Source organism: Lutjanus erythropterus, chromosome 18, assembly GCF_056507025.1.
Source record: "Lutjanus erythropterus isolate fLutEry1 chromosome 18, fLutEry1.hap2, whole genome shotgun sequence".
Classification (NCBI taxonomy): Eukaryota; Metazoa; Chordata; class Actinopteri; order Lutjaniformes; family Lutjanidae; genus Lutjanus; species Lutjanus erythropterus.
Genome location: NC_139334.1, coordinates 5,427,368 through 5,447,331, shown reverse-complemented (window position 1 = coordinate 5,447,331; position 19,964 = coordinate 5,427,368). Strand labels below are relative to the sequence as shown.

The following is a 19,964-nucleotide window of genomic DNA, read 5'->3' as shown; positions in this document are numbered from 1 at the left end:
AGCTTAGCTAGCTAGTCTGGCTCTGTCCAAAGGTAAAAACAATTGGCCTACTAACACCACTAAAGTTCACTAATTAACAGGTTATACGTCATTTGTTTGTTTTAAAGGGTTAGGTGTCTGTTTTTTGACCAGAAACAAGGACTTCTTGAAGTCTTGTTGTCACTGTAACTTATCATTTTTACACTTTGGTTTTTGTACAGATTAAACTAATATAACTTCTTAATTAGTGAGCTTTAGTGGTTCTGGTAGGTGGATTTTTTTAATCATCCAGTGAAGCCTGGCTGGCTGCCTATTTCCACCTGTTTCTAGACTTTATGCCAAGCTAACTTCTTGATAGTTTTGTATTTGCCGGACAGACATTAAAGTGGTTTCCATTTTATTGTATAGCTTTAATCAGGAGCACAATTTAATGTATGTCCCAGGTGGGTTTCAATTAATTCAGTATTGATGTTTCTGATGATTATTTTAATGATTTATAAATTAATCTTTCAGTCTATTTCAACTTGGTTCACATAAATAACAAAGAAAATTATCAAATCTTTACATTTGAGAAGCTGGAACCAGCAAATGTTTGACGATTAATTGGCAATCCATATTCTTCTGACCAACCAACCTATTAATCAACTAATCTTTGCAGCTCTAGTCACAAGATGTCGAACTATTTCTTTGAAGGAAAGAAATAAGAAAATTAAAAATTGTTATGCTTTTTATCTGACATTTCATTTGAGTTAGTGAGTAAATGTTAAATGAAGGCTAGAAAGCTAGAATCAATAAAAGACAACAGAGTCAATAAAAGTAAAAATGTAAATTTGTGATTCATTGCTGCACTGATAGATATTTTATATAAGATACACCTGATGTGATATAAACAGGTGGTGATATCCTGCAGATCAGATTCTAACATCGTGGTTTTGTTTGGACACGTACAAATCTGACACAGTCGTGTTTGACAAGCTCAGACAGAAATCAGCCGTGTTTATGTCTGACAGTGTTCTTCAAAGACAAAAACAATCCGATCTTTGCCAGGGTCCTCAATTGGTGAATCATGTCTGAACCAGCTTTGTGTTATATAAGACAGTGGGTTCCAAGGCTGAGTGTTTGGCATGATCTATTTAAAGCAATGTTTGAATGTGTAGCTGAGGGATAAATAGTGCATGACATGCTTCTGACTCCATTAGTAAAGAAACAACGCTCTGCACAAGGTTGTTGTTATGCAAGTGCTGCAGAAGCTGTGAGTCTCCTCACCACCACTAGATGGTCCCTGTCACCCTCAGTCTTGGCTCAGAGGATTAAGGGCCGCTTAGTGATCATATTTAAAGATTTTCACGTTGTTTGGGTTGCATACGCATACATTTCTGAGGGTGATTTTGCTGTTGTAGTGTAACTTTTCTGTTAAAGGAGATCATCTGATCAAAACAGGAACATAACAGCCACGTTTATTTTCTGCCTCACAGCCACAGTGATTCTTTATTTTGAGACCTAAAGAATATCAAAGATTCGTGGCTGGCAATCAAGTGACTCTGTGTGCTCTGTGATAATTCTCCATGTTGTCTTCAAATTATTCACACTATTCTGTTCAGTTCATCTAACGCAGTAACAGTTTGCTTCAAATATTGTGATTTTACACTTGGAATAATTAAATTCTAAATACCAATCTTGTTAAATTAGACCTCTCCCAACCTTTTTAGCTTGTGGCCCTTCATAACAAACATCTACTTGTGACTATAGTGCGTCAACTGAGGATAAATTTTAATGTGAATTAGAAGAGCGCACTCAGTAGAAAGCAGACCTTCACCAGGCAGCCCAAAAAGAATATTTGGAAGGATCACAGTAACATTTATTTGGTAATTTCATTACATGTAACTAGTTACGTGTAAAGAGTTACTCTCTAGCACTGCAGGTATTCTATATTTTACATTTTTGTGAAGTTTTGTCAAAACATGTTTTGTGAAGTTGCAGTGTCATTTGACTCACCCTTGAGTCCAATTAGACTTTTGCGTTAAGTTTGAAGATAATTTGTCCAAACGTTCTTCAGATATCACTTTCACAGGAATGGGATGGACATGAAATCACAGTGACCTTGACCTTTGACCTTTGACCAGCAAAATGTAATCAGTTCATCCTCTCGTCCAAGTCGTCATTCATCCCAAGTTTGAAGACAATCGCTCCAGCATACAGTCACCGATGTGCACAAAAATAAATACATTTAAAAAAAATGATGGGTCCAGTAATATGCAAGATTAACTGCAGACAAGCTCCAGGTCTACTTGTCACTCATGCATGCACCCACATGCCAGTGATCGCATGATCTCCTCCAGACTTATGTCTCGTGGATATAATGAATTAATTGCCTTCAAAATGATTTGATTAATTATTTTGTTAGAAATATCTGAAAATAGTGAAAATACCCAGTATAAAGGATTTAAATTGGAGAAAACAATTTAGATCAGAATCAGATTTTGTTTCTCTCTCTTGCCTCTCAGAGCATCTGCAAAGACTAGAAGGAGGACTGAAAAATGAAGCATAACTTTTTGTAGCATAAACATTTTTGCCTTTCTGTTATATCATGACCCTTAAAATTTATCGTATGACCCACTGTTAACCTCCTGATTTTCACCATGTGTCATGGGTTCCTGTTTGTCAGGCAGTTTGCTTTATTTCCTCCTGTAGTAACTGTTTTAATGTTTCCATTGATGCACATTTACTACATTTCAACTAACGGACACTATTTTATCTCTAAATTAAAGATGCGGTAAACAATTCTGGAGAAAGATGGTTGATTGCTGAGTCTCATTCCCAGGTCATCAAATGCTTAAGTTTTTGGAATGAGGCTCAACAATAATCTACCTTGCTGACCTGTGATTGGCCAAAGTATCCTGTCTCATGCTCGATTTTCTAAAGCCAAAAACAGAGCAGAGCGGAGGAGAAGAGGTTTTCTCTCGGATCCCTTGAATTAAACTTCCTACCCCAGACAGGTCTTTTGAGGAAATATGTTGTTAAATGACTAGACAGCAGTACTCTTTGTTGAATTCAAAGAAGCGGTTCACACTGGATTCAAGATATTTTTGTCTTTTGGACAAAGTCATCACTGACTTGTTTTCTGCAGCATAAGATCATGTAGCGAGTGTTCCTTGTGAGAGAGAGAGAGAGTGGGGAAGGGATTTGAGTCATGTGTGCCTGGCAGCAGTAATTTGAAATTTTCTTGGTTTATTTATATGACAACATTTTAGCTATGAAAGGCCTTGTGTTTGTTTTTTGTTTGTGATTCAAATACCCTTAAAGGTTTGAAGGATTATATGGGAAATTCAAGGTTGGAAGCAGATTATTTCTTTCTGTTGAATAAAAAGAGGGCACTAAGAAAAGAAAATAAGCATAGAAGGAATTTCAGATACATTTGCAGTTGCTCTTAAACTTTTTTGGATCATCAGATTATTGTAACCAGTTTACTTGTAATCCCCAACGCTCTAATCCGGTCTGTAGCCAGGAGAGGAAGTGCAGCGAGAGCTCTGTCCATTCATGGCTGCACTTTGTTTGAATGTACTAGACGTTCATTATTTTCCTCCCTGTGGTAAGGCTTTGATGGCTGTGGTTTTCTCTGCAAGCCATCATGGATTAGCAGAGATCTCACACCAGTCCTGACATCAGGTCAGTGTTTCCCTCCAAAACAGAAAAATATTGTTAGAAATTTAGACCTGGGTGCATTTTTCCCATGATACAGCCGAGAGAGTACACTTCATTTCATTAATTTCAAACAAGCTGTCGTAAAAAGTTCGCAGGCATCTGTGTTATTTTCTCTCGACTCCCACTGCTGCTTGTGTTTGTCTGTGAGTATGAGGAGCTTTATCCTCGGGACATATGTATTATACATGAGGAGGATTGTGCAGAGGCTGCAGAATCAGGCAGAGCCGGGTGCCCCGGTGGCACCACGCAGCAATCCCAAAATAGGAAGTCAGCAGCAAGAAAGAAATAATCTGAGGTTTGTCTGGACCTTCTTCGTTTCTCCGCACTGTAGTTAGTGTGCTGTCATGACCACTGCTGTATGAACTATTTCAGTGTCAGTGAAATTATTCAATCAAACAAGTTTATAAAAGTAAAGGCTTACCATGAAATGGTAAAAGTGTTTTTGGTCATGGAAATGTAGACAGCCTACGTGCTAAGATGTCAGTGGTACTTAAAAGCATCATGAACAAGTCTTGAGAATAGTTAGACATTTTGGGAGATATAAGATTTGTCTTCCCCCTGTCTGTATGCTGTAAAATTTGAAGCTGTAAGAAGCAGAGCTAGCTTAATTTAGCATAACGAAGCAAGCTCTGCAAGTAATAGTCCTCCCATAAAATCACAACTTGTAATTTTTACACTTCAGTTTTTGAATAAACAAGCAAGCTGTATTATTAATTGGCAAGCTTAACAGGTGTTGGTAGGTGGACTTTTTACTTTTGGACAGAGCCAGGCTAGCTGTTTTCCCTGCTTCCAGTCTTGATGCCAAGATAAGCTAGCTATCTTCTGGCGGCAGCTTCATTTTTAACAGACAGACTTGAGAGTGGTATCAATGTTTTCAACTATCTCTCCCAAGAAAGTGAAAAAGGTTATGCCCTAAAAAGCTGAAGTATTCAGGTAAATTCAGGTAAAATACTTGCTGAATACAAGATCCTTCGCAGGAGAGGAAACTCACATATTCTGAATTTTGAGGATGCAGCACATTACTGCTCCCAAGTAGTAATTGGTGACAGTATTTCTTTCAAAGCTTTCAAATAGAACATTTTTGAGTAACAAGTTCAGTAAGGTTTGATTAACCAGACTGCTGCTGGCTTTGGCACGCAAGCGTCCAGCTAGCCAGATGAAACAGTAGCATTCCCTTAAACAGTTTCTAATAAATAAATAGTCTTCACTACAGTGCAGTGAACTATTCTGTTTTATTAACACCCATATTTTGTATGGCAAGGTTCAACACATAGCTCAGATTTTTGGGAATAAGCTTATTAGCTTTCTTTCTTAGAGTAAGATGGGAAGAATACTAATTACATGTTTACAAGATATCCAGGATGTTAAGCTTGGCTTAGATTTAAGACTGGAAATGGGAACCCAGCAAACCTGGTTCTGTCTAAAGTTCAGAAATATGCCTACTGACACCTCCAAAGTTCACTAAATAACACAATGTATATCATTTTATCCATACATACCAAAGTGTAAAACCAACAAGTCGCTGTGACAGCAAGTCTTCAGGAAGTCGCTGTTCCCGGCCAAGAAATAGTCTGGCACATAATCCCCCATAAAACCACAACTTGTGTTTTTACTCTTTGGGTTTTGTTACCTTTGGACAGAGCCAGGCTAGATGTTTCCCCCTGCTTCCAGTTATTTTTTAACGTACATATAAAAAGAAATGAAAAGACAACAGTGTGTGATTTTAGGAGTTATGTGCTGCAGGCGAACAGCAGCCGTCATCAAAGTGACATTGCAGAGTGTGCCATGACATGGTTAGCCTGTACAAAGACCTACAATGAAATGGTTTCAGGGGAGGTGAAACCTGTGCTCACCAGCTGTGTCTGGGGACTCACACTTGAGCCTGAAACACTGCACATAGGTGCCGGGAAGGATAACCTGTTGTTTGTGTTGTTGGTGTTATTTAGTGAGTTATAAAGGATGCTGTTTGGCGTATTTTTGAGCTCTGGGGGGGAGCCAAGCTAGCTGTTTCCACCCACTGTCAGTCTTTATCCTAAGCTAAGCTAATTATGACTCCAGAGTGTGTTTAGAAGAAAAACTCCTTTACACAGAATTCATGTTGTGTAGCACCGCTTCAAGGCAACAGCAACACTGATGCCAAAACTGTAGACGTCTAGAAGTCACTGAGGCTAACAATTTAGCAAGTTAGCGAGTGGGTAACGATTGATATCAACCATCTCATTTTATTCTCAGAAAGAAAACAAACACATTTCCCAGTATCAGGCTGAACTATTTCTTTAAGCTAGCTAATGAACAAGGGAGCCAGATACTGTAGCTGAGATCATTTTCAAACAAGTGTGTTTGTGTTTTCCAGGTGCTTGGAGGCACACACAAAAAGATGTTCTTAGTTAAATGCCTTGTAAAAGCCATTTTCGCAGCATGTACACAGACTTGTACAACAAAAAATATCTACTGCTTGTCTGTTCAGTTTCTCAGAAGTACTGTAACTTATTACTCGTGTTTGATTTACTTCAGGTATATATTGCTTTGTTGAAATCGGGGAGATAATACTTGTAGTACAGTAGCATATTACATAAACTGATACTGGCCTTTTGCCTAGCTACTGATTGATCACGATGACGCTGACCTGTGAAATTTCCACTGTCTTGTAAAACTACAGCTGGACGAAAGGTCACCTCTGTTTCCCCGCTCCACGCATTTGTCACCTAAAATATTTGTACCTATAGTTTCACAGTCAAGATTCTCAAAGCACAAACTGTTTCCCCACTTACAGAGGTACAAGAAGGCAAAACAAGGCGACTGCCAGTACAGAGGGGCTGAAACTCTGTGAAGGAAGGCTGGGTTAGACGAGAGGAGGAATGGTAACCATCCCAATTAGCGGGCTGGAGAAAAGAGTAGTGCTTTTACACAGCAGCTCCCATCAAATCAACCGCCCCCGGCTCAGCAGGAAAAAAGCTGCTCAAAATGGATTTGCTCCTTTTATCAAGCCCTCCATGACACTTAGTTAAGACTCCTTTGCCTCCATCCTGCCACTGTTATGTGCCACTTTGAGGTGGTGTCTCACTGACATTATTAAGAGTGAAAGTTTCAAGAACTTGGGAGAGAGCTGGAATTACGTCATCACAGCGCTGGCTTTTTTCCAAAAGTTAGGAGACAGAAAAAGAAGAGCATTTTTTTTTTCACAAGTTATTTTCTTCTTCATCTTTTGTTTTCTTTCTCTCTGTCTTTCTTTTTTTTGTGAGAGACCGGGGTTTAAAGCTTCGCCAGTGTCCCTGTGGGAGTATTAGCATCGGCTGCTCAATTTTTGTGAATCCAAATTGGACAAGGGAGGCAGATTTGAGAATGCAGCTGACAACACTATTCAAGGTTCTTTATGAGTGCCACGGAGACTCCCAGTATAGCCTCATTCTTTGCCTTCCAGGCAACTGAATCATTTAGAAAGGTGAGAGGCATGAAATCTGTGGCAGATTAAGAAGTATTCAGTTCAGCCCTTTAATGGTGCATACCTGATGTTTTATTTAGGTTGTGCATTCAAAAGATTCCTCTCACAGAGCACATTATGCTCATTGGGACGGGCAGAGTGAGTTCCATTTGTCAGAGTGAACACAAAATCTATGAGAAATAAAATGATAAAGAATTACATGAACTATCTGTGTTATGCCAAAAAAGAAGAACCTGAATTATACTTTAGCATTGAGGTGCAGATTTTAAACATAGACTCTAATTTAAAGCCTCGGTAAATACAACTTAAAATGAAATTGCATAGGGCTAGGCAGAACGTGTTAATGACTGTGTAATCCTTAAGTAATGAGTGCTTCACTGTCAGCAAATTCAACCTGCTATGTTGTGATCTAGGGTTAATTCTGTAGACTCATTATAACATTGGTACACATTCGCTCTCCAGCTTCGCTCCTGTGAGCTGGAATTGTTGTTAAAAATTAATTAAACTATTTGAGAGGACATTTCCTCTAAATAAAACTGGTACTTATGAACATGCGGTGGACATACTGCTCTTCCATAGAACTTAAATGCAAAGAAATGGAGGCTTCTGTCAGCTACTGTTCAGTGCTCCAAAGATCTAAAACAAACTTACAGAGGATCTTAGACTAATAATACGTTCATGTCAGGTGGCTTTCTTGGGATGCTCAGATTTTTCTGAAAACTCTCATATGTCCGATTTGGGGCTTCACAACCTTTACAGGCACTGACACGAATATTTATAAGCACGGACCCCACAAGCCACCAAGTCTCTAAATTTGCTGCCCAAAGTACATTTTTGGTGGACCAAATAATAACTTATGTAAAAACTATGCAGCAAAGGATATTTAAGACAACTTAACACAGCTCTCCTTAACTGTGACTCTTGTGTTTTCCACCTTTCCTATAAATTGTGACGTGGTGTTTCCTGAAGGTATTGCTTCTCATGAAAAATGAGTTAGACTCCTCAGCTAGTTAAGGAAACTGGCAGCACACACTGCAGTACATTATGTCCTTAAACGCATCATATTACAGCCTCTTAAACACTTTCTTCCATTCAGTCCTTATTTTTCATTGCAGTTTCATAGTTAGCCATTTTGTGTTTGTGGTTCTTCTGTAGGGATACATCAGCACTTTGAGTAGGCTTAGTGAACCCATACTTCAGTAGCCCAGACATATCAGTAGCTAGCCACCAATGAATGCTGTTCGCTGTTTTCACAGAATGTTAAACCAAACAGCTCAAAGAAAACGGGATGTGCATTGAACTGTAACGTGTTGGCAAAGGCTTGCAGTACAGGGATAAACCTACATGGAATATTTGGTGGCCACAGAGTACCTTTTTGTGACCATGGGCCATTGGGCCATGGTTAGTGTTTAACTCTACCTTAAGATCAGCATGATATATTTTTTTGTCCCTTTTATGCTTTGCTTTTCTTTCTTCCAGGCTGTTTTTGTTCTGTCTTTGTCGTATGTAAATCACTTTAAGTTATCCGCTGTATAAAATATGCTATAAAAATAAAACTGTCTCACCTTTCCTACAGTAATAGCTGTGGTTGATTTGTCTTCAGCCATGCCAGCAGCTCTTTAAAACTGTATTCAGGCACAGTGTGCTTTGAACTACAGTAAATGTTAATGCCACTGTGACATTCCACTGATAAAACAGAATAGGAAAGCAGCACACTCATAACTTGATGCATTTATTTCAACTTATACAGATCTATGTTGAGGCAAATTGCCTTCTTTAGGATGAATAAGACCTCTGATCCTGAGGGAAGCAGTTTGCTGAAATGTGGAAGAAAAGCAGTAGAGTTGTGAGTGTGTCTCTACCACTCTGTTTTATTTCATGTCAGGCTCACTCTATTTATGCTCATATTAAAATGGTAACTATATCCGGATAAATCCAGATAAAGAAACACATGCAAGGTGCTTCATGATCGGCCTCTGTCTAACCAACCAGTCGATTGAATGACATTGTGATTGCTAGATTGCTGTTGTTTCTGTGACTTAAAAAAATCAAGAACCACACTTTACTTTCTCCATGTGGTTCAAATAAAACTCATATGATAAGTAATAAAATATGTACAGTATATTATTGTGATCCCTCGTCCTTCTCCTTTCTTTCAACCAGCCAACTGCATTCAGCGGATGAGACGAACGCCGCCGCTGGATGAGCTTCAGCCACCTCCCTATCAGGATGAGAACGGCTCTCCGAGGATGTCCTGCACGCTGTCAGACCTGGGAGATGCCAAGTGTGATCTGTCCCATACCAGCGGCAGTCCCCACCTGTCGTTTGGCAAATGCCCCAGTGAAGGCAGCGACGGCCACGAGACAGAGAGTTACCTCAACAAGGGCTACGAGGAGGATGTACCCAGTGACAGTACGGCTGTCCTGAGTCCTGAGGTAAACACCAGTTACGCCAGTTAAGATAAGACTGAAATGTATATAGAGCTTTTTATTGCATATTGAGCATCTCATTGGTTTCTTTAGGACATGTCAGCCCGTGGATCAGCAGCTCAGCTCCCTAAAGATTATGAACCAGATCCAATTGCAAAATATGGCACTCTGGATGTGGTGTTTGACTTTGACTCAGAGGACCAGCAGCTGGCGGTCACCATTATGGCAGTGACGGACCTTCCCGCCCTAAAACGCACCGGCAACATCTCCTGGCAGGTCCACCTGGTGTTGCTGCCCACCAAGAAGCAGAGGGCGAAGACGGGGATCCAGAGAGGCCCGTGTCCAATCTTCACGGAGACCTTTCGCTTTAGCCACGTGGAGTCAGAGATGATCAGCAATTACGCCATCCGATTCCGCCTTTACAGTATGCGGCGAATGAAGAAGGAGAAGGTGCTCGGGGAAAAGGTGTTCTACCTCACCAAGCTCAACCTTCAGGGCAAAATGTCTGTGCCGGTCATATTAGACCCCTGCTGCGCTCTCCCGGTAAGTAGGATCAAAGCAGGTGCTGGCTTTCAAGCGCTCTCATAACACCTCACTAATTGCTGCTCCATGTTGATTGATCTTTCCTGTGATTGGATAGCATTTTCAGAATGAGGTTATATTTTGCAGCTCGGGGGAGAATATTAACATCTTGTTTTACGAACCAGTTTCTTCTGTTGGTTTAATGTGTCTGAGGAATACATGGTGGCGTGACACTGCCTCCATTTCACATCAGGGAAGAAAATAACCATCAGTTCACTGATGGTGGTTTGTTTTCTTTTTGCTAGCATTTAAAATTTAATTTATATATAGATTACAAAGAGGAGAAGCAGCCTAATAAAGCATCTTAGCAATGAAGGAATATCTCAAACTGTGGGTTCACCAAACGTTCAACGTTAGTATAATCTACAAGAAATGTGTCATGTATTTTTGTAGTGCTTTCGTAAAAGAGCAACATATGGTGTTGCTGAAAAATAAGTGCATATTGTCCTCCCATTTTCTTACCATTTTCAAAAGCCAAAAGAACAAGAGTGTAAGGAAAGGCTTGTGTTTATCCCCTCCAACATTAGTTATCCAAGAAAGGCTGAATCGAGGGCAACTGAACTGATCCTCGAAAAAATGTATAGTCCAGTTGCCCTTGATTGAACCTTTCTTGGATAACCATGACCTGGATGACTGATAATCGTCATAGATGTCCAACGTAAGCTGCAATCACTAGCATGCCCAGCACATGCACATCACCTCCAAAGCCACGGAGCACATAAACTCAGTGAATCAGTGATCTGGATTGAGCCAGATCATAAAAATTAACGTTCTGATTAATGCAGAATGGGTTGTGGGTGGTACTGTGCTCCCCAAGAGAGAGAAACTGTTTTTATATATACCGGTGAACAATTTTCTAAATTTTTTTTTTTCCAGGGTGGTGAATCCCAGGTCAGCCTCTCAGATATGACATGCAGTGAAAGCGCCTCATCATTCCAGTCAGTCAGTCAGACTTCCACACCAGAGATCCTTGTTGGCCTGGTGTACAATGCCACAACAGGACGTCTCTCCGTGGAGATCATCAAAGGCATCCATTTCAAAAACCTGGCTGCCAACAAGCCACCCAGTAAGTACTCTAAAAGGTTTTATTTCAGTCATTTGCCAAAAGGGCAGTGAAGAGTGTGAACATTTTTTTGACCCGTGTCAGACGGGGAAAGGACAAATTGATTTATCTTTAGGCAGCCTTACACGATATACATCATGTGATAATAACAATGTACTTTTCTGCACCAAACTTCAGTCTCTTATGGATTAGCAAGCCATACAGGCCACCAACATGTTTTTATGTCATATTATAGTATATTGTCACTATACAACTCTTTAATTCCTGTTAAAATAACATAAAATTTAAATGGCACTTGGACAATTAAAGAAAATTAAGAGCTTGAATCAGCTGGAAATATACTATATGGTCAAACTGACTTGAAAGGCCTTTATTAAAGCGATAATTTTGATTATTTAATGTGGGGTTGTATAAGATACTTATCAATAGTCATTATATTACCTACAGTAGAGAAGCAGAGAGGAGCACCAGCATGATGGTTAAGCAATGAACGGCTGTGAACAGGGTTAGCAACAAAAGATATTTTAGCCTCTTAAAAAAAGGTCCACCTAAAAAAATCATAATTATTTTAAGTGCATGCCATATTCAGAATACGGCTATTGTCTTTTATGACAGGAAACCTCATACAAGCCAATTATCGCTCACTCCAAACCTACCAAACTCCGTAGGTGAAATCAATAATTTTACCTTGCAGAACACAGGAGTTGTTGGTAAACTGTTGCCTTGATTTGTTAGTTTTGTTTGTGTTAATGTGTGACTTTGGTGTTTTAAAGGCTATGTTGGTTTCATCAACAGTCACACAATAACACAAACTAACAGAAAGATAGAGGCGGTGGTAGACCAATGACTCCTGTGTACGGTGAGATAAAATGACTGATTTCGCCTATGGAGATTGGTTGCTTTGGAGAGCGCAATATTTGGCTTGTATAATGGTGGTTTGCTGTCAGAAAAGGCTGTCTGACGGCAAAGTAAAGGACTGACGATATTCTAAACTGATACTGATGTTTTTTAAGTAGCTAAATAGCCTTCTGTTGCTAACCATGTCCACAGCAGTTCATTGTTTAGACTCCGTGTAGGTGCCCCTCTCTGGAGGCGTACAAACCAGCATCTAGTGTCGCGAACACGCTGACTGATAAGTACCCCATAAAACCCCACCTCAACTAATCCAAACTATCCCTTTAAATATTCTAAATATATTTGCTTTAATTTATCCAACTACAACTTAGCCGAAGAGAAGCTATGCATGGCTCGTAACTTCTCCAAAAAAGAGATAGTCCGGTCTATCTCAGCTGCACTACCTGCTTCTAAGTTTTCCTCTGGTTTGATCCCTGGTTTCCCTCGTTTCCTGGTCGGCCTCCTCAGTCAGTTTCCAGGGATCCGAGCAGCAAGTTCAAACAAAAAGTGCCACTTGTTGAACTTTGTGCAATGTTGTTGGCCTTCTGACCCTGTTTCTCTTTCCTTGCATCTTCTGTTATGTCTGCGCCTGAAACTCTCTCACCCTACTGCCTTTTTGACATCTTGGTCCGTTGTTTTTCTTACTGCTGTCCAACCCTTGTTGTCAGATGGACTGTTCTGTTGTCTAAAACACTTGATAGGTGGACAGGTTTATATAATCAGAGGTGAGTTTCTGTCCCTGCCGCAAAGTGAGTTGCTATCGCTGTTGAATTTTCAACCTTTATGCGCTATCTTCATGGACGCATTCAATCATTAATCACAACTTATTTCCAATTTTCACTTTGCTAACTAATTTTTTTATTACCTATATATCTGTAATGACTCACAAGGAAACAATGGACTGTGACAAGTTTAAAAGTTCAATACCACTTTCATATCTATTGTGAATGTGAAGCTACAGCTAGCAGCTGACTAGCTTAGCTTAGTATTAAGACTGGAAACAGCTAACCTGGCCCTTTCTCAAGGTAAGCACACCTTTGTAAAAATGCAATTTGTCATTTTTATATTTTGGTTTTGTAAAGATTAATCAAATGAGAGATAACATCTTAATTAGTGAGCTTTGTAGTTGTTAGTAATCAGATATTGTTAGCTACAGCCGGAGCCAGGCTGGCTGTTTCCCCTTGTTTCCAGTATTTATGCTGAGATACATAAGCTGATCAGGGAGGAATAAAGGAGAACCTGGATGCAGCATGCATTATTTTTATTCCCAAGATGGTTACGCCTAGTCCCACTCTACTGTGCTATGATTAGCTTAAACTGCTGTGCTCTGATTGGCTGTTAACATTAGTGTAGATACTGGCAAGGAGGCTGTGGTGGAAGAAAGGATCAAGCACAGGGATGTCACCAAGAAGATTGGACTTTCTGAAGCTTAAGATCACTGTCAGCTTTTTTTTTTTTTTTGTTTGTTTTTTTAGACTTATTATTTTCAGTTTTCAGTCACATTTTGGGTAGGTCTATGCATGAAAAAAACCTGTGTAGATATAAGAAAATATCATGGTTCATGGTTAAAAGACATCATTTCACAGTGTTAGAAAGGCTATCTAACAATAGTAAAGATGCATTGTTGGACTAAGTGGAACAGGGTTGGTGAAAATAATAATGTATACAGTGTAACTCTCAGCCTTGCTTTCCAATTTTACCCAATGGCCACTTATAGTATTGCAGTAAATAGTTTTCCTGTGGCATCTCTCAATAGCCCACCACTATAAAAAGAAACAGAGAGCTGTGTACTCTGAAAGTAAACCTGAAAGATTGAAACTTGTTTCTCATATGTATTCCCATCAGACTGAATGGGTGCTACGTTTGGGTTTTGTTTCTCCTTTATACATCCATGAAGCTAACCCAGTCCTGGTAATTTAGCAGATAGCAATGAGAGCGTTCTATCAATCTTCTCATCTTCTCATCATACGCTTGTTTCCCAAAAGTGAAATTTGGTGCAAAATCAAAATAACTTCTAAAAAGAGGTGATAGGAACTATAGCGATTGCTTCACTTTCCTCACACAGACCTTGAAATTAAAACATTTATCCATGAAGATAGCCGCCTGTTGTAAACCTTCGTTTTGTGAATGTGTGCGTCTTGTTATGCTTGCAGCCCTGTTACCGCTCTCCACTACCTGTGTCTTGTGTTTGTGCCCATGATGGCTGGAAGTCTTTCATGTTTTCACTCAGAAGTAACACTTCTCATGCTAACTCACTCCGTTTTGCTTGGTGGCTTGTGGCCAGCTCGAAGGAAACGCCGTGCGTCATCGACTGCTGGCTTTATTCAAACAGTACACTTTGGCATGCTTTGGGTGTAATTTTACATTTTTCAGCTCTGCTTACAGCACATGAAATAAAAACAGGACTTCTGTAGAAGAGACAAGCATAAATATTCATCTAACAGACACACTGTACTGTCCCCCCATTAATTGCTGTGTTCCTTGTATTCATGAATGTCTGTAACTAATGACTAGCTGCCAGATTTTTGATATTGTTTGTGCTTTCCTGAATAGCGTATCCACATACTGTATAGTCTCCAAATTACATTTAGAAAATAGTCACATCTGGTAACACTGAAAAAAATCTTTGTGCAAAATGCTTATGAAGGCCTTGATTGACTTTGTGCGTCTCACAAAGTGGAAAGAGCGCGGTGAAAGATGCAGAGCAATTTCAAAGCCCCCTTTTCTATCACTTCAAAACAGTACCAAGCCGACAAGTCAAGTTAATCATCAGTCGCAGCCCCTCTCATTCAGCAACAATACCAAAGAGCCATGCATCACCGCTACTGACCACTTAAGACATCCACGGCTCTACGGAGCCCATTCAGCAGCAGTCAAAAAAGAAATCAAGGCTATTTTTTTCACTGTGCTTTTATGTCAAAGAGAGCAACTGAATGTGTGATTTGAGGCGGTGAGCTAGGCGTTGGAAGGCAGCTGGCACTCGACAGCATGAAAGCCCCGGCAATTCATTCCTTATACTCCCTCTTAGACAGGAACATAATACACAGCATTATTATGGAGTATGGTTGTAGACGAGGGGCGAAACACTCTCAAAGACCCATTGTGATTGCCAGTCTTGCCTCGTTTACTTTCAGCTGGATTTGTGGCTTCAGTTTACATCATGATTTCAGCATGGAAATGAGGAGTGAATAAGGAAAGCGTGAATGCTGAATCACTTGATAATGGCAGTGTTTTTCCTTTTCCTTTTTCCTCTTTGGGTTTAAATGAATGGGATTTATTGGGAATGATTTTGTGGAATATGGCGCTGATTTACAATGAAATAGAAGGGAATCAGCTGGGGGAAAAAGATGGGAAATGTCATGCCGACTGAGATTAGCAGTAACAGAACTGCTCTGTACGAGATCTAAATTTTTGAATGCTGATAATGTCATTTGATTCTATCTGATTATATTATTGAGCTAGACGTCGTTTTTTGAGCTGCTTCTTATTATCAAGGTTTCAAGGTATCAAGGTCATTTATTATCATTACACAACACAGTTGTACAATCTGTACAGTAAAATGAGTGTTGTAGTTTCTACATGCTACACACAAATGCAACATATATACAGATGGTTATGAAAGTAAAGAATGTATATTTATTTACATGTGTGTATATATGTATGTAAATATGTATGTATATGTGTGTGTATACATATATGTATACAGACACATATATATACATATATACATATATATACATAAACAAGTATACAACAGAGAATAATTCTGTATTGCATTTTTGGAATTTGGTTCATTTTGAATGAAAACAAGAGCAACAAAAAGGTGATGATAATATTGTAGACATCTTCACATATAAAGTTCAACATCTGGGAACCATTGTTCATCACCTTTGACTGCTTTTGAGAACAAAACATCATTGATGTAAACACAAATTCTGCAAGAGATATTCCTGGCAACTGATTTCCCTGTCAATTAAATGAAAATTTTAATTTAGACTAGTCGTCTTGTCTAAAAGTAAGAAAACATCCAGAAAACAGTTAAAATGGGGCGCAATTTATTAATTGATAGGATTAAACATTGCCCGAAAAAATATTGCTTGTATTAAGAGCCATTTGAAGGCATTAATCGAATTCTTCAGTAACCAAATCGTATTATAAATGCTGCTGTGAAATGTGTAGCACTTTGCTCTGTGCATTATGACCATTAAACATTAGCCTACAGAACAAGACAACGACTTGCTAAATGTATTATCTTTTCAGACCAAGCAGGATCACAGCATCAGCTAATGTTAGATGTCACACAGTGTGGCTAATGTTAGCAGTGCTAGCTCCAGCAGCCTGCTCTCCTTGCAGGTTAACATCCACATGCCTGTACTGAATGTGATTAAACATTGCTCCGGTCGAGTGGTTAGTTTAATCTGACACAGCCTACAAACAACCTTATTTTAGATCAACCTTATTCTAGATCAAAATACTGCCAAGCCGAATGACATCGTGTGTCCCACTTTGGCGACTGCAACATCCAGGCCATTTGGACATTGATGAGGGGAGAGAGGGGCTGCTGTCTGCCAGAGCTGCAACCCCTACTTGTGGCAGGCAGCTGCTGACATCTTAGAGGCAACAGTTGACTGTTGTTTACATTAATAAAATATTAATCAATAGTTTAACTGACTATTAAATCTGGGACGACTGTGGCGATGTTTATCGACTCAACAGCTAATTTGCCTCCCCTCGTCCTGCTGTAGTCTTGCAGTAGCTTAATCAAGGTTGTTGTGGAGCAGGTCTCTGTAAGATGTGGCACAACAGTCTCTGGTTTGCTGTTGTTTGGTCAGCCTGACCTCCATTTCATCTGTTTTGTTTTCTCCGGACATTAGCCAGGAGCAGCCTTTAATCCAAGCTGGGTTAGCATAGCTTTTGTCCCCGCTTACCTCCGCTCCTCCCTGGGTGGTCAGTGGCGAAACATCCAATTGATCTGACTGGTTGAAAGATGCTGACTGCATTGTTGATCATCTCGAGGTCTGCTGCTCTTTAATCCAAACCCCATGTGTCATTTTCCAATTATATGCGTGTCAGCAATAAAGACGAAAAATTGACATAGCGATGTCATGACATGTTTTTGAACATTCTCATTTGTTTGCAGCAAGCGTGCATCTCCTCCTCAATATATGACTCATGCTTTGGACAGAGCACGTTTTTGGACGCTGCTCTGGGCTCTAAAAGTCTGCACACGTGTCACATCATGACACTGACATTATGTCAAAGTCAGAGAAAATAATAGCAGCTCCTGGAGGGCTTTCCTGATGAGGAACATTGATTTTAGCATCTGCTTTAGAAAAGGCTCCTCATCGTCTAAGCACAGGCAGATGTATTACTAACTTTTCCTCGTCCATTATTATCTTCAGCATTATCCCCCTACTTCAGGTTAGACATGCAGTAGTTGCATAGCAACAAGACTGAAGTAACGCTCCTTGCACCCTTTGAGTTCTCGCTCTCTGTTATCAGGAACACTTGCAGCTGCGCTCTGTGTTTGATCAGGAGAAAACCGCATCCTATGTGGTCATGATCCTATACATCAGCTGCAGTGAATTATTACAAGAACAAACCCTTTGTGGGGAAAATGTGTCACACTTTGCTGCAGTGGAAACAGCTGCAGCAGGTTGTAATGCTTTAATACAAAGAGAATACACTGGAGAAACATAAGGATTTTGCACAAATGTACTGTTACTCAAGTCAGGTGCCTGATTTCATGAAAACATCCTAAATGTTTTAGCATCATGAACCATACATTTAGAATAATTTCCAAAGGTTTACATCATTTCTCCTCTGATTGTGCACTCCACTTTTTTTTTGCTAGATACATACGTTAAGTTGACCTTACTGAACTCCATGGGCCACGAGATGTCCAAGTGTAAGACATCCATCTGTCGAGGTCAGCCCAACCCGACCTACAGAGAGACTTTTGTCTTCCAGGTAGCTCTTTTCCAGCTGTCGGACGTCACGCTCATCCTCTCCGTCTACAACAAGCGCAGCATGAAGCGTAAGGAGATGATCGGCTGGATCTCGCTCGGCCTCAACAGCTCCGGAGAGGAGGAGCTCACCCACTGGACTCAGATGAAAGAGTCTAAAGGACAGCAGGTTTGCCGCTGGCACAGTTTGTTGGAGTCCTAACAGCGAGACAGCAGTAAGTGAAGGAGGTGCGTGAGGAATACTGCGCAGAGCAGTTGTCCTCCCAGATGGTCGAGAACTGGATAGTTCAGCTGGGATAGTGGTAATGTGACGTCCAAGGGAAACAGTCATTGGCGATGAAGAAAAAGAAACAGAACAACATGTGTCTGCACTCAGAGTTGTTCAGCTGGGCATTCATAAACATTTTCATGGCACTGTTTGTAAAAATCACTCACAGCCATTGATCAGTTGAATGGCTGCTACTGTGATGTCATATTTTTCATGGATTGCCTTGTAATGACCTTTAAGTTTCTGTAGATGGCGCTCACTGTTTTTGTCTGTTGAACTGGGACCTGTTCCATGAAGCAGGGTCCAGATAACATTGCTTAGTAAATAATTGTCTGATAATTGTGTGTACCCACACCAACAGCTCAAACAACTGACATCAGGACTATTATTAATCTTATCAGAAAGGTTTGTAGGTCTGTCCTTTTGAAACAGAGCTCCCCTTCATTTGCTTTTCTGCCCGTATACTGTACATGAAGCTTAATGGTTGACCAGGAGAATAATTTTATTTTTAAAAGCCCCACCAGGACGTGTACGGCCACTTTTCACACCAGTAGTAGTTGGACTAGGGTCATGTATTTCTGACCATTGTTGTAGACTTTGAAAGCCTATTTTCTCAGTCTTGCTCCTGCTTCTTGTGTCTCTCACTGGTTTGAAGTGGGTGGGGCACAGTTTGAAAGAGGTGATGTCATTTATCACTGTGACCCAGTCAGAGTTTAGTCACATTTGAATCAAAATCTGATGACTCTTGTTGGATTGTTTGCTTGTGTTACCTCAAACAAACCACACCTTCACAGTCCTGATGAAGCAGATCGGCTGAGCTATTCAGAGGATAAGAATATTAACATTTTTTTCCAAACTTATCTTTGCCTGTGTCTTAGTCATTTATTGATGAATATTTAATCTTATAACCCAACTTTGAAACCAAGTTTTCAGGTATGAAAAACCACATTTTGACATTTTTTTTCCAGGTAGCTACTTAATTGTAGCAACTTCCCTGATAAGTAAAGCGTAAACAGGGCAGCACAAGTGGCATGCTCTGCTCTGTAAAAAAAAAAAAAAATTGAGAAAACTTTAAAAGTAAAGCAACCAGCTAGAAAGTCTTTTTGAGTTGACTCAACTAAGGGGTAATTTGTTGTGTGAATGTAAGTTAAGAAGTTCACTCGTAACGATAGCTTAAGTTTGTCAACTTAACATTATTAGTCAAGTATAAACATATACTTAAGTTCACTCAACACATTATCTTAAGTTGGTCAAACTTAACATTACTATTTAGATCTATGCATGTCCTTGCATGAGCACTTTGAGTGAACTACAATATACGTGCAAGTTTGAATAGTGCTGTTAACTTTGACAAACTTACGCCAGCATTTTGAATGAACTTTGAATAGTAATGTTAAATTTGACAAAATGAAAAAACAATTTTGAGTTTACTTCATGAGTAGGTCTGAATGCAAAAGTAATGCTAAGTTTGACAAACTTTAGATAGTTGTGTTAACTCAAAAAGGCTTTGCCGCTGATTGCACCACGTTTTTGAGCTTTCTCAACTTTTGTTATTTTACAGCGTGCCTAAGTGGCTCACTTTCTCAGTGTACTTTTATTACCTTGAGCTCGAGTTTGAATTTCTCCTGATTTTGGTTGT

The 19,964-nt window shown here is 39.8% G+C and overlaps 1 protein-coding gene across 1 annotated transcript in view; it reads left to right on the top strand.

Annotated features, from left to right (window-relative positions):
- syt14a (synaptotagmin XIVa) overlaps nucleotides 1-19,268 on the top strand; it is a 52,235-nt gene extending 32,967 nt beyond the window's left edge. The window contains exons 6-9 of the mRNA XM_084742827.1: nucleotides 9,287-9,558; nucleotides 9,646-10,095; nucleotides 11,011-11,200; nucleotides 17,946-19,268. Of these exons, the coding sequence (XP_084598953.1) occupies nucleotides 9,287-9,558; nucleotides 9,646-10,095; nucleotides 11,011-11,200; nucleotides 17,946-18,259 (1,226 nt within the window). The 3' untranslated portion in view covers nucleotides 18,260-19,268. The remainder of the gene's footprint in view (nucleotides 1-9,286; nucleotides 9,559-9,645; nucleotides 10,096-11,010; nucleotides 11,201-17,945) is intronic.
- Nucleotides 19,269-19,964: the final 696 nt, after the last annotated feature.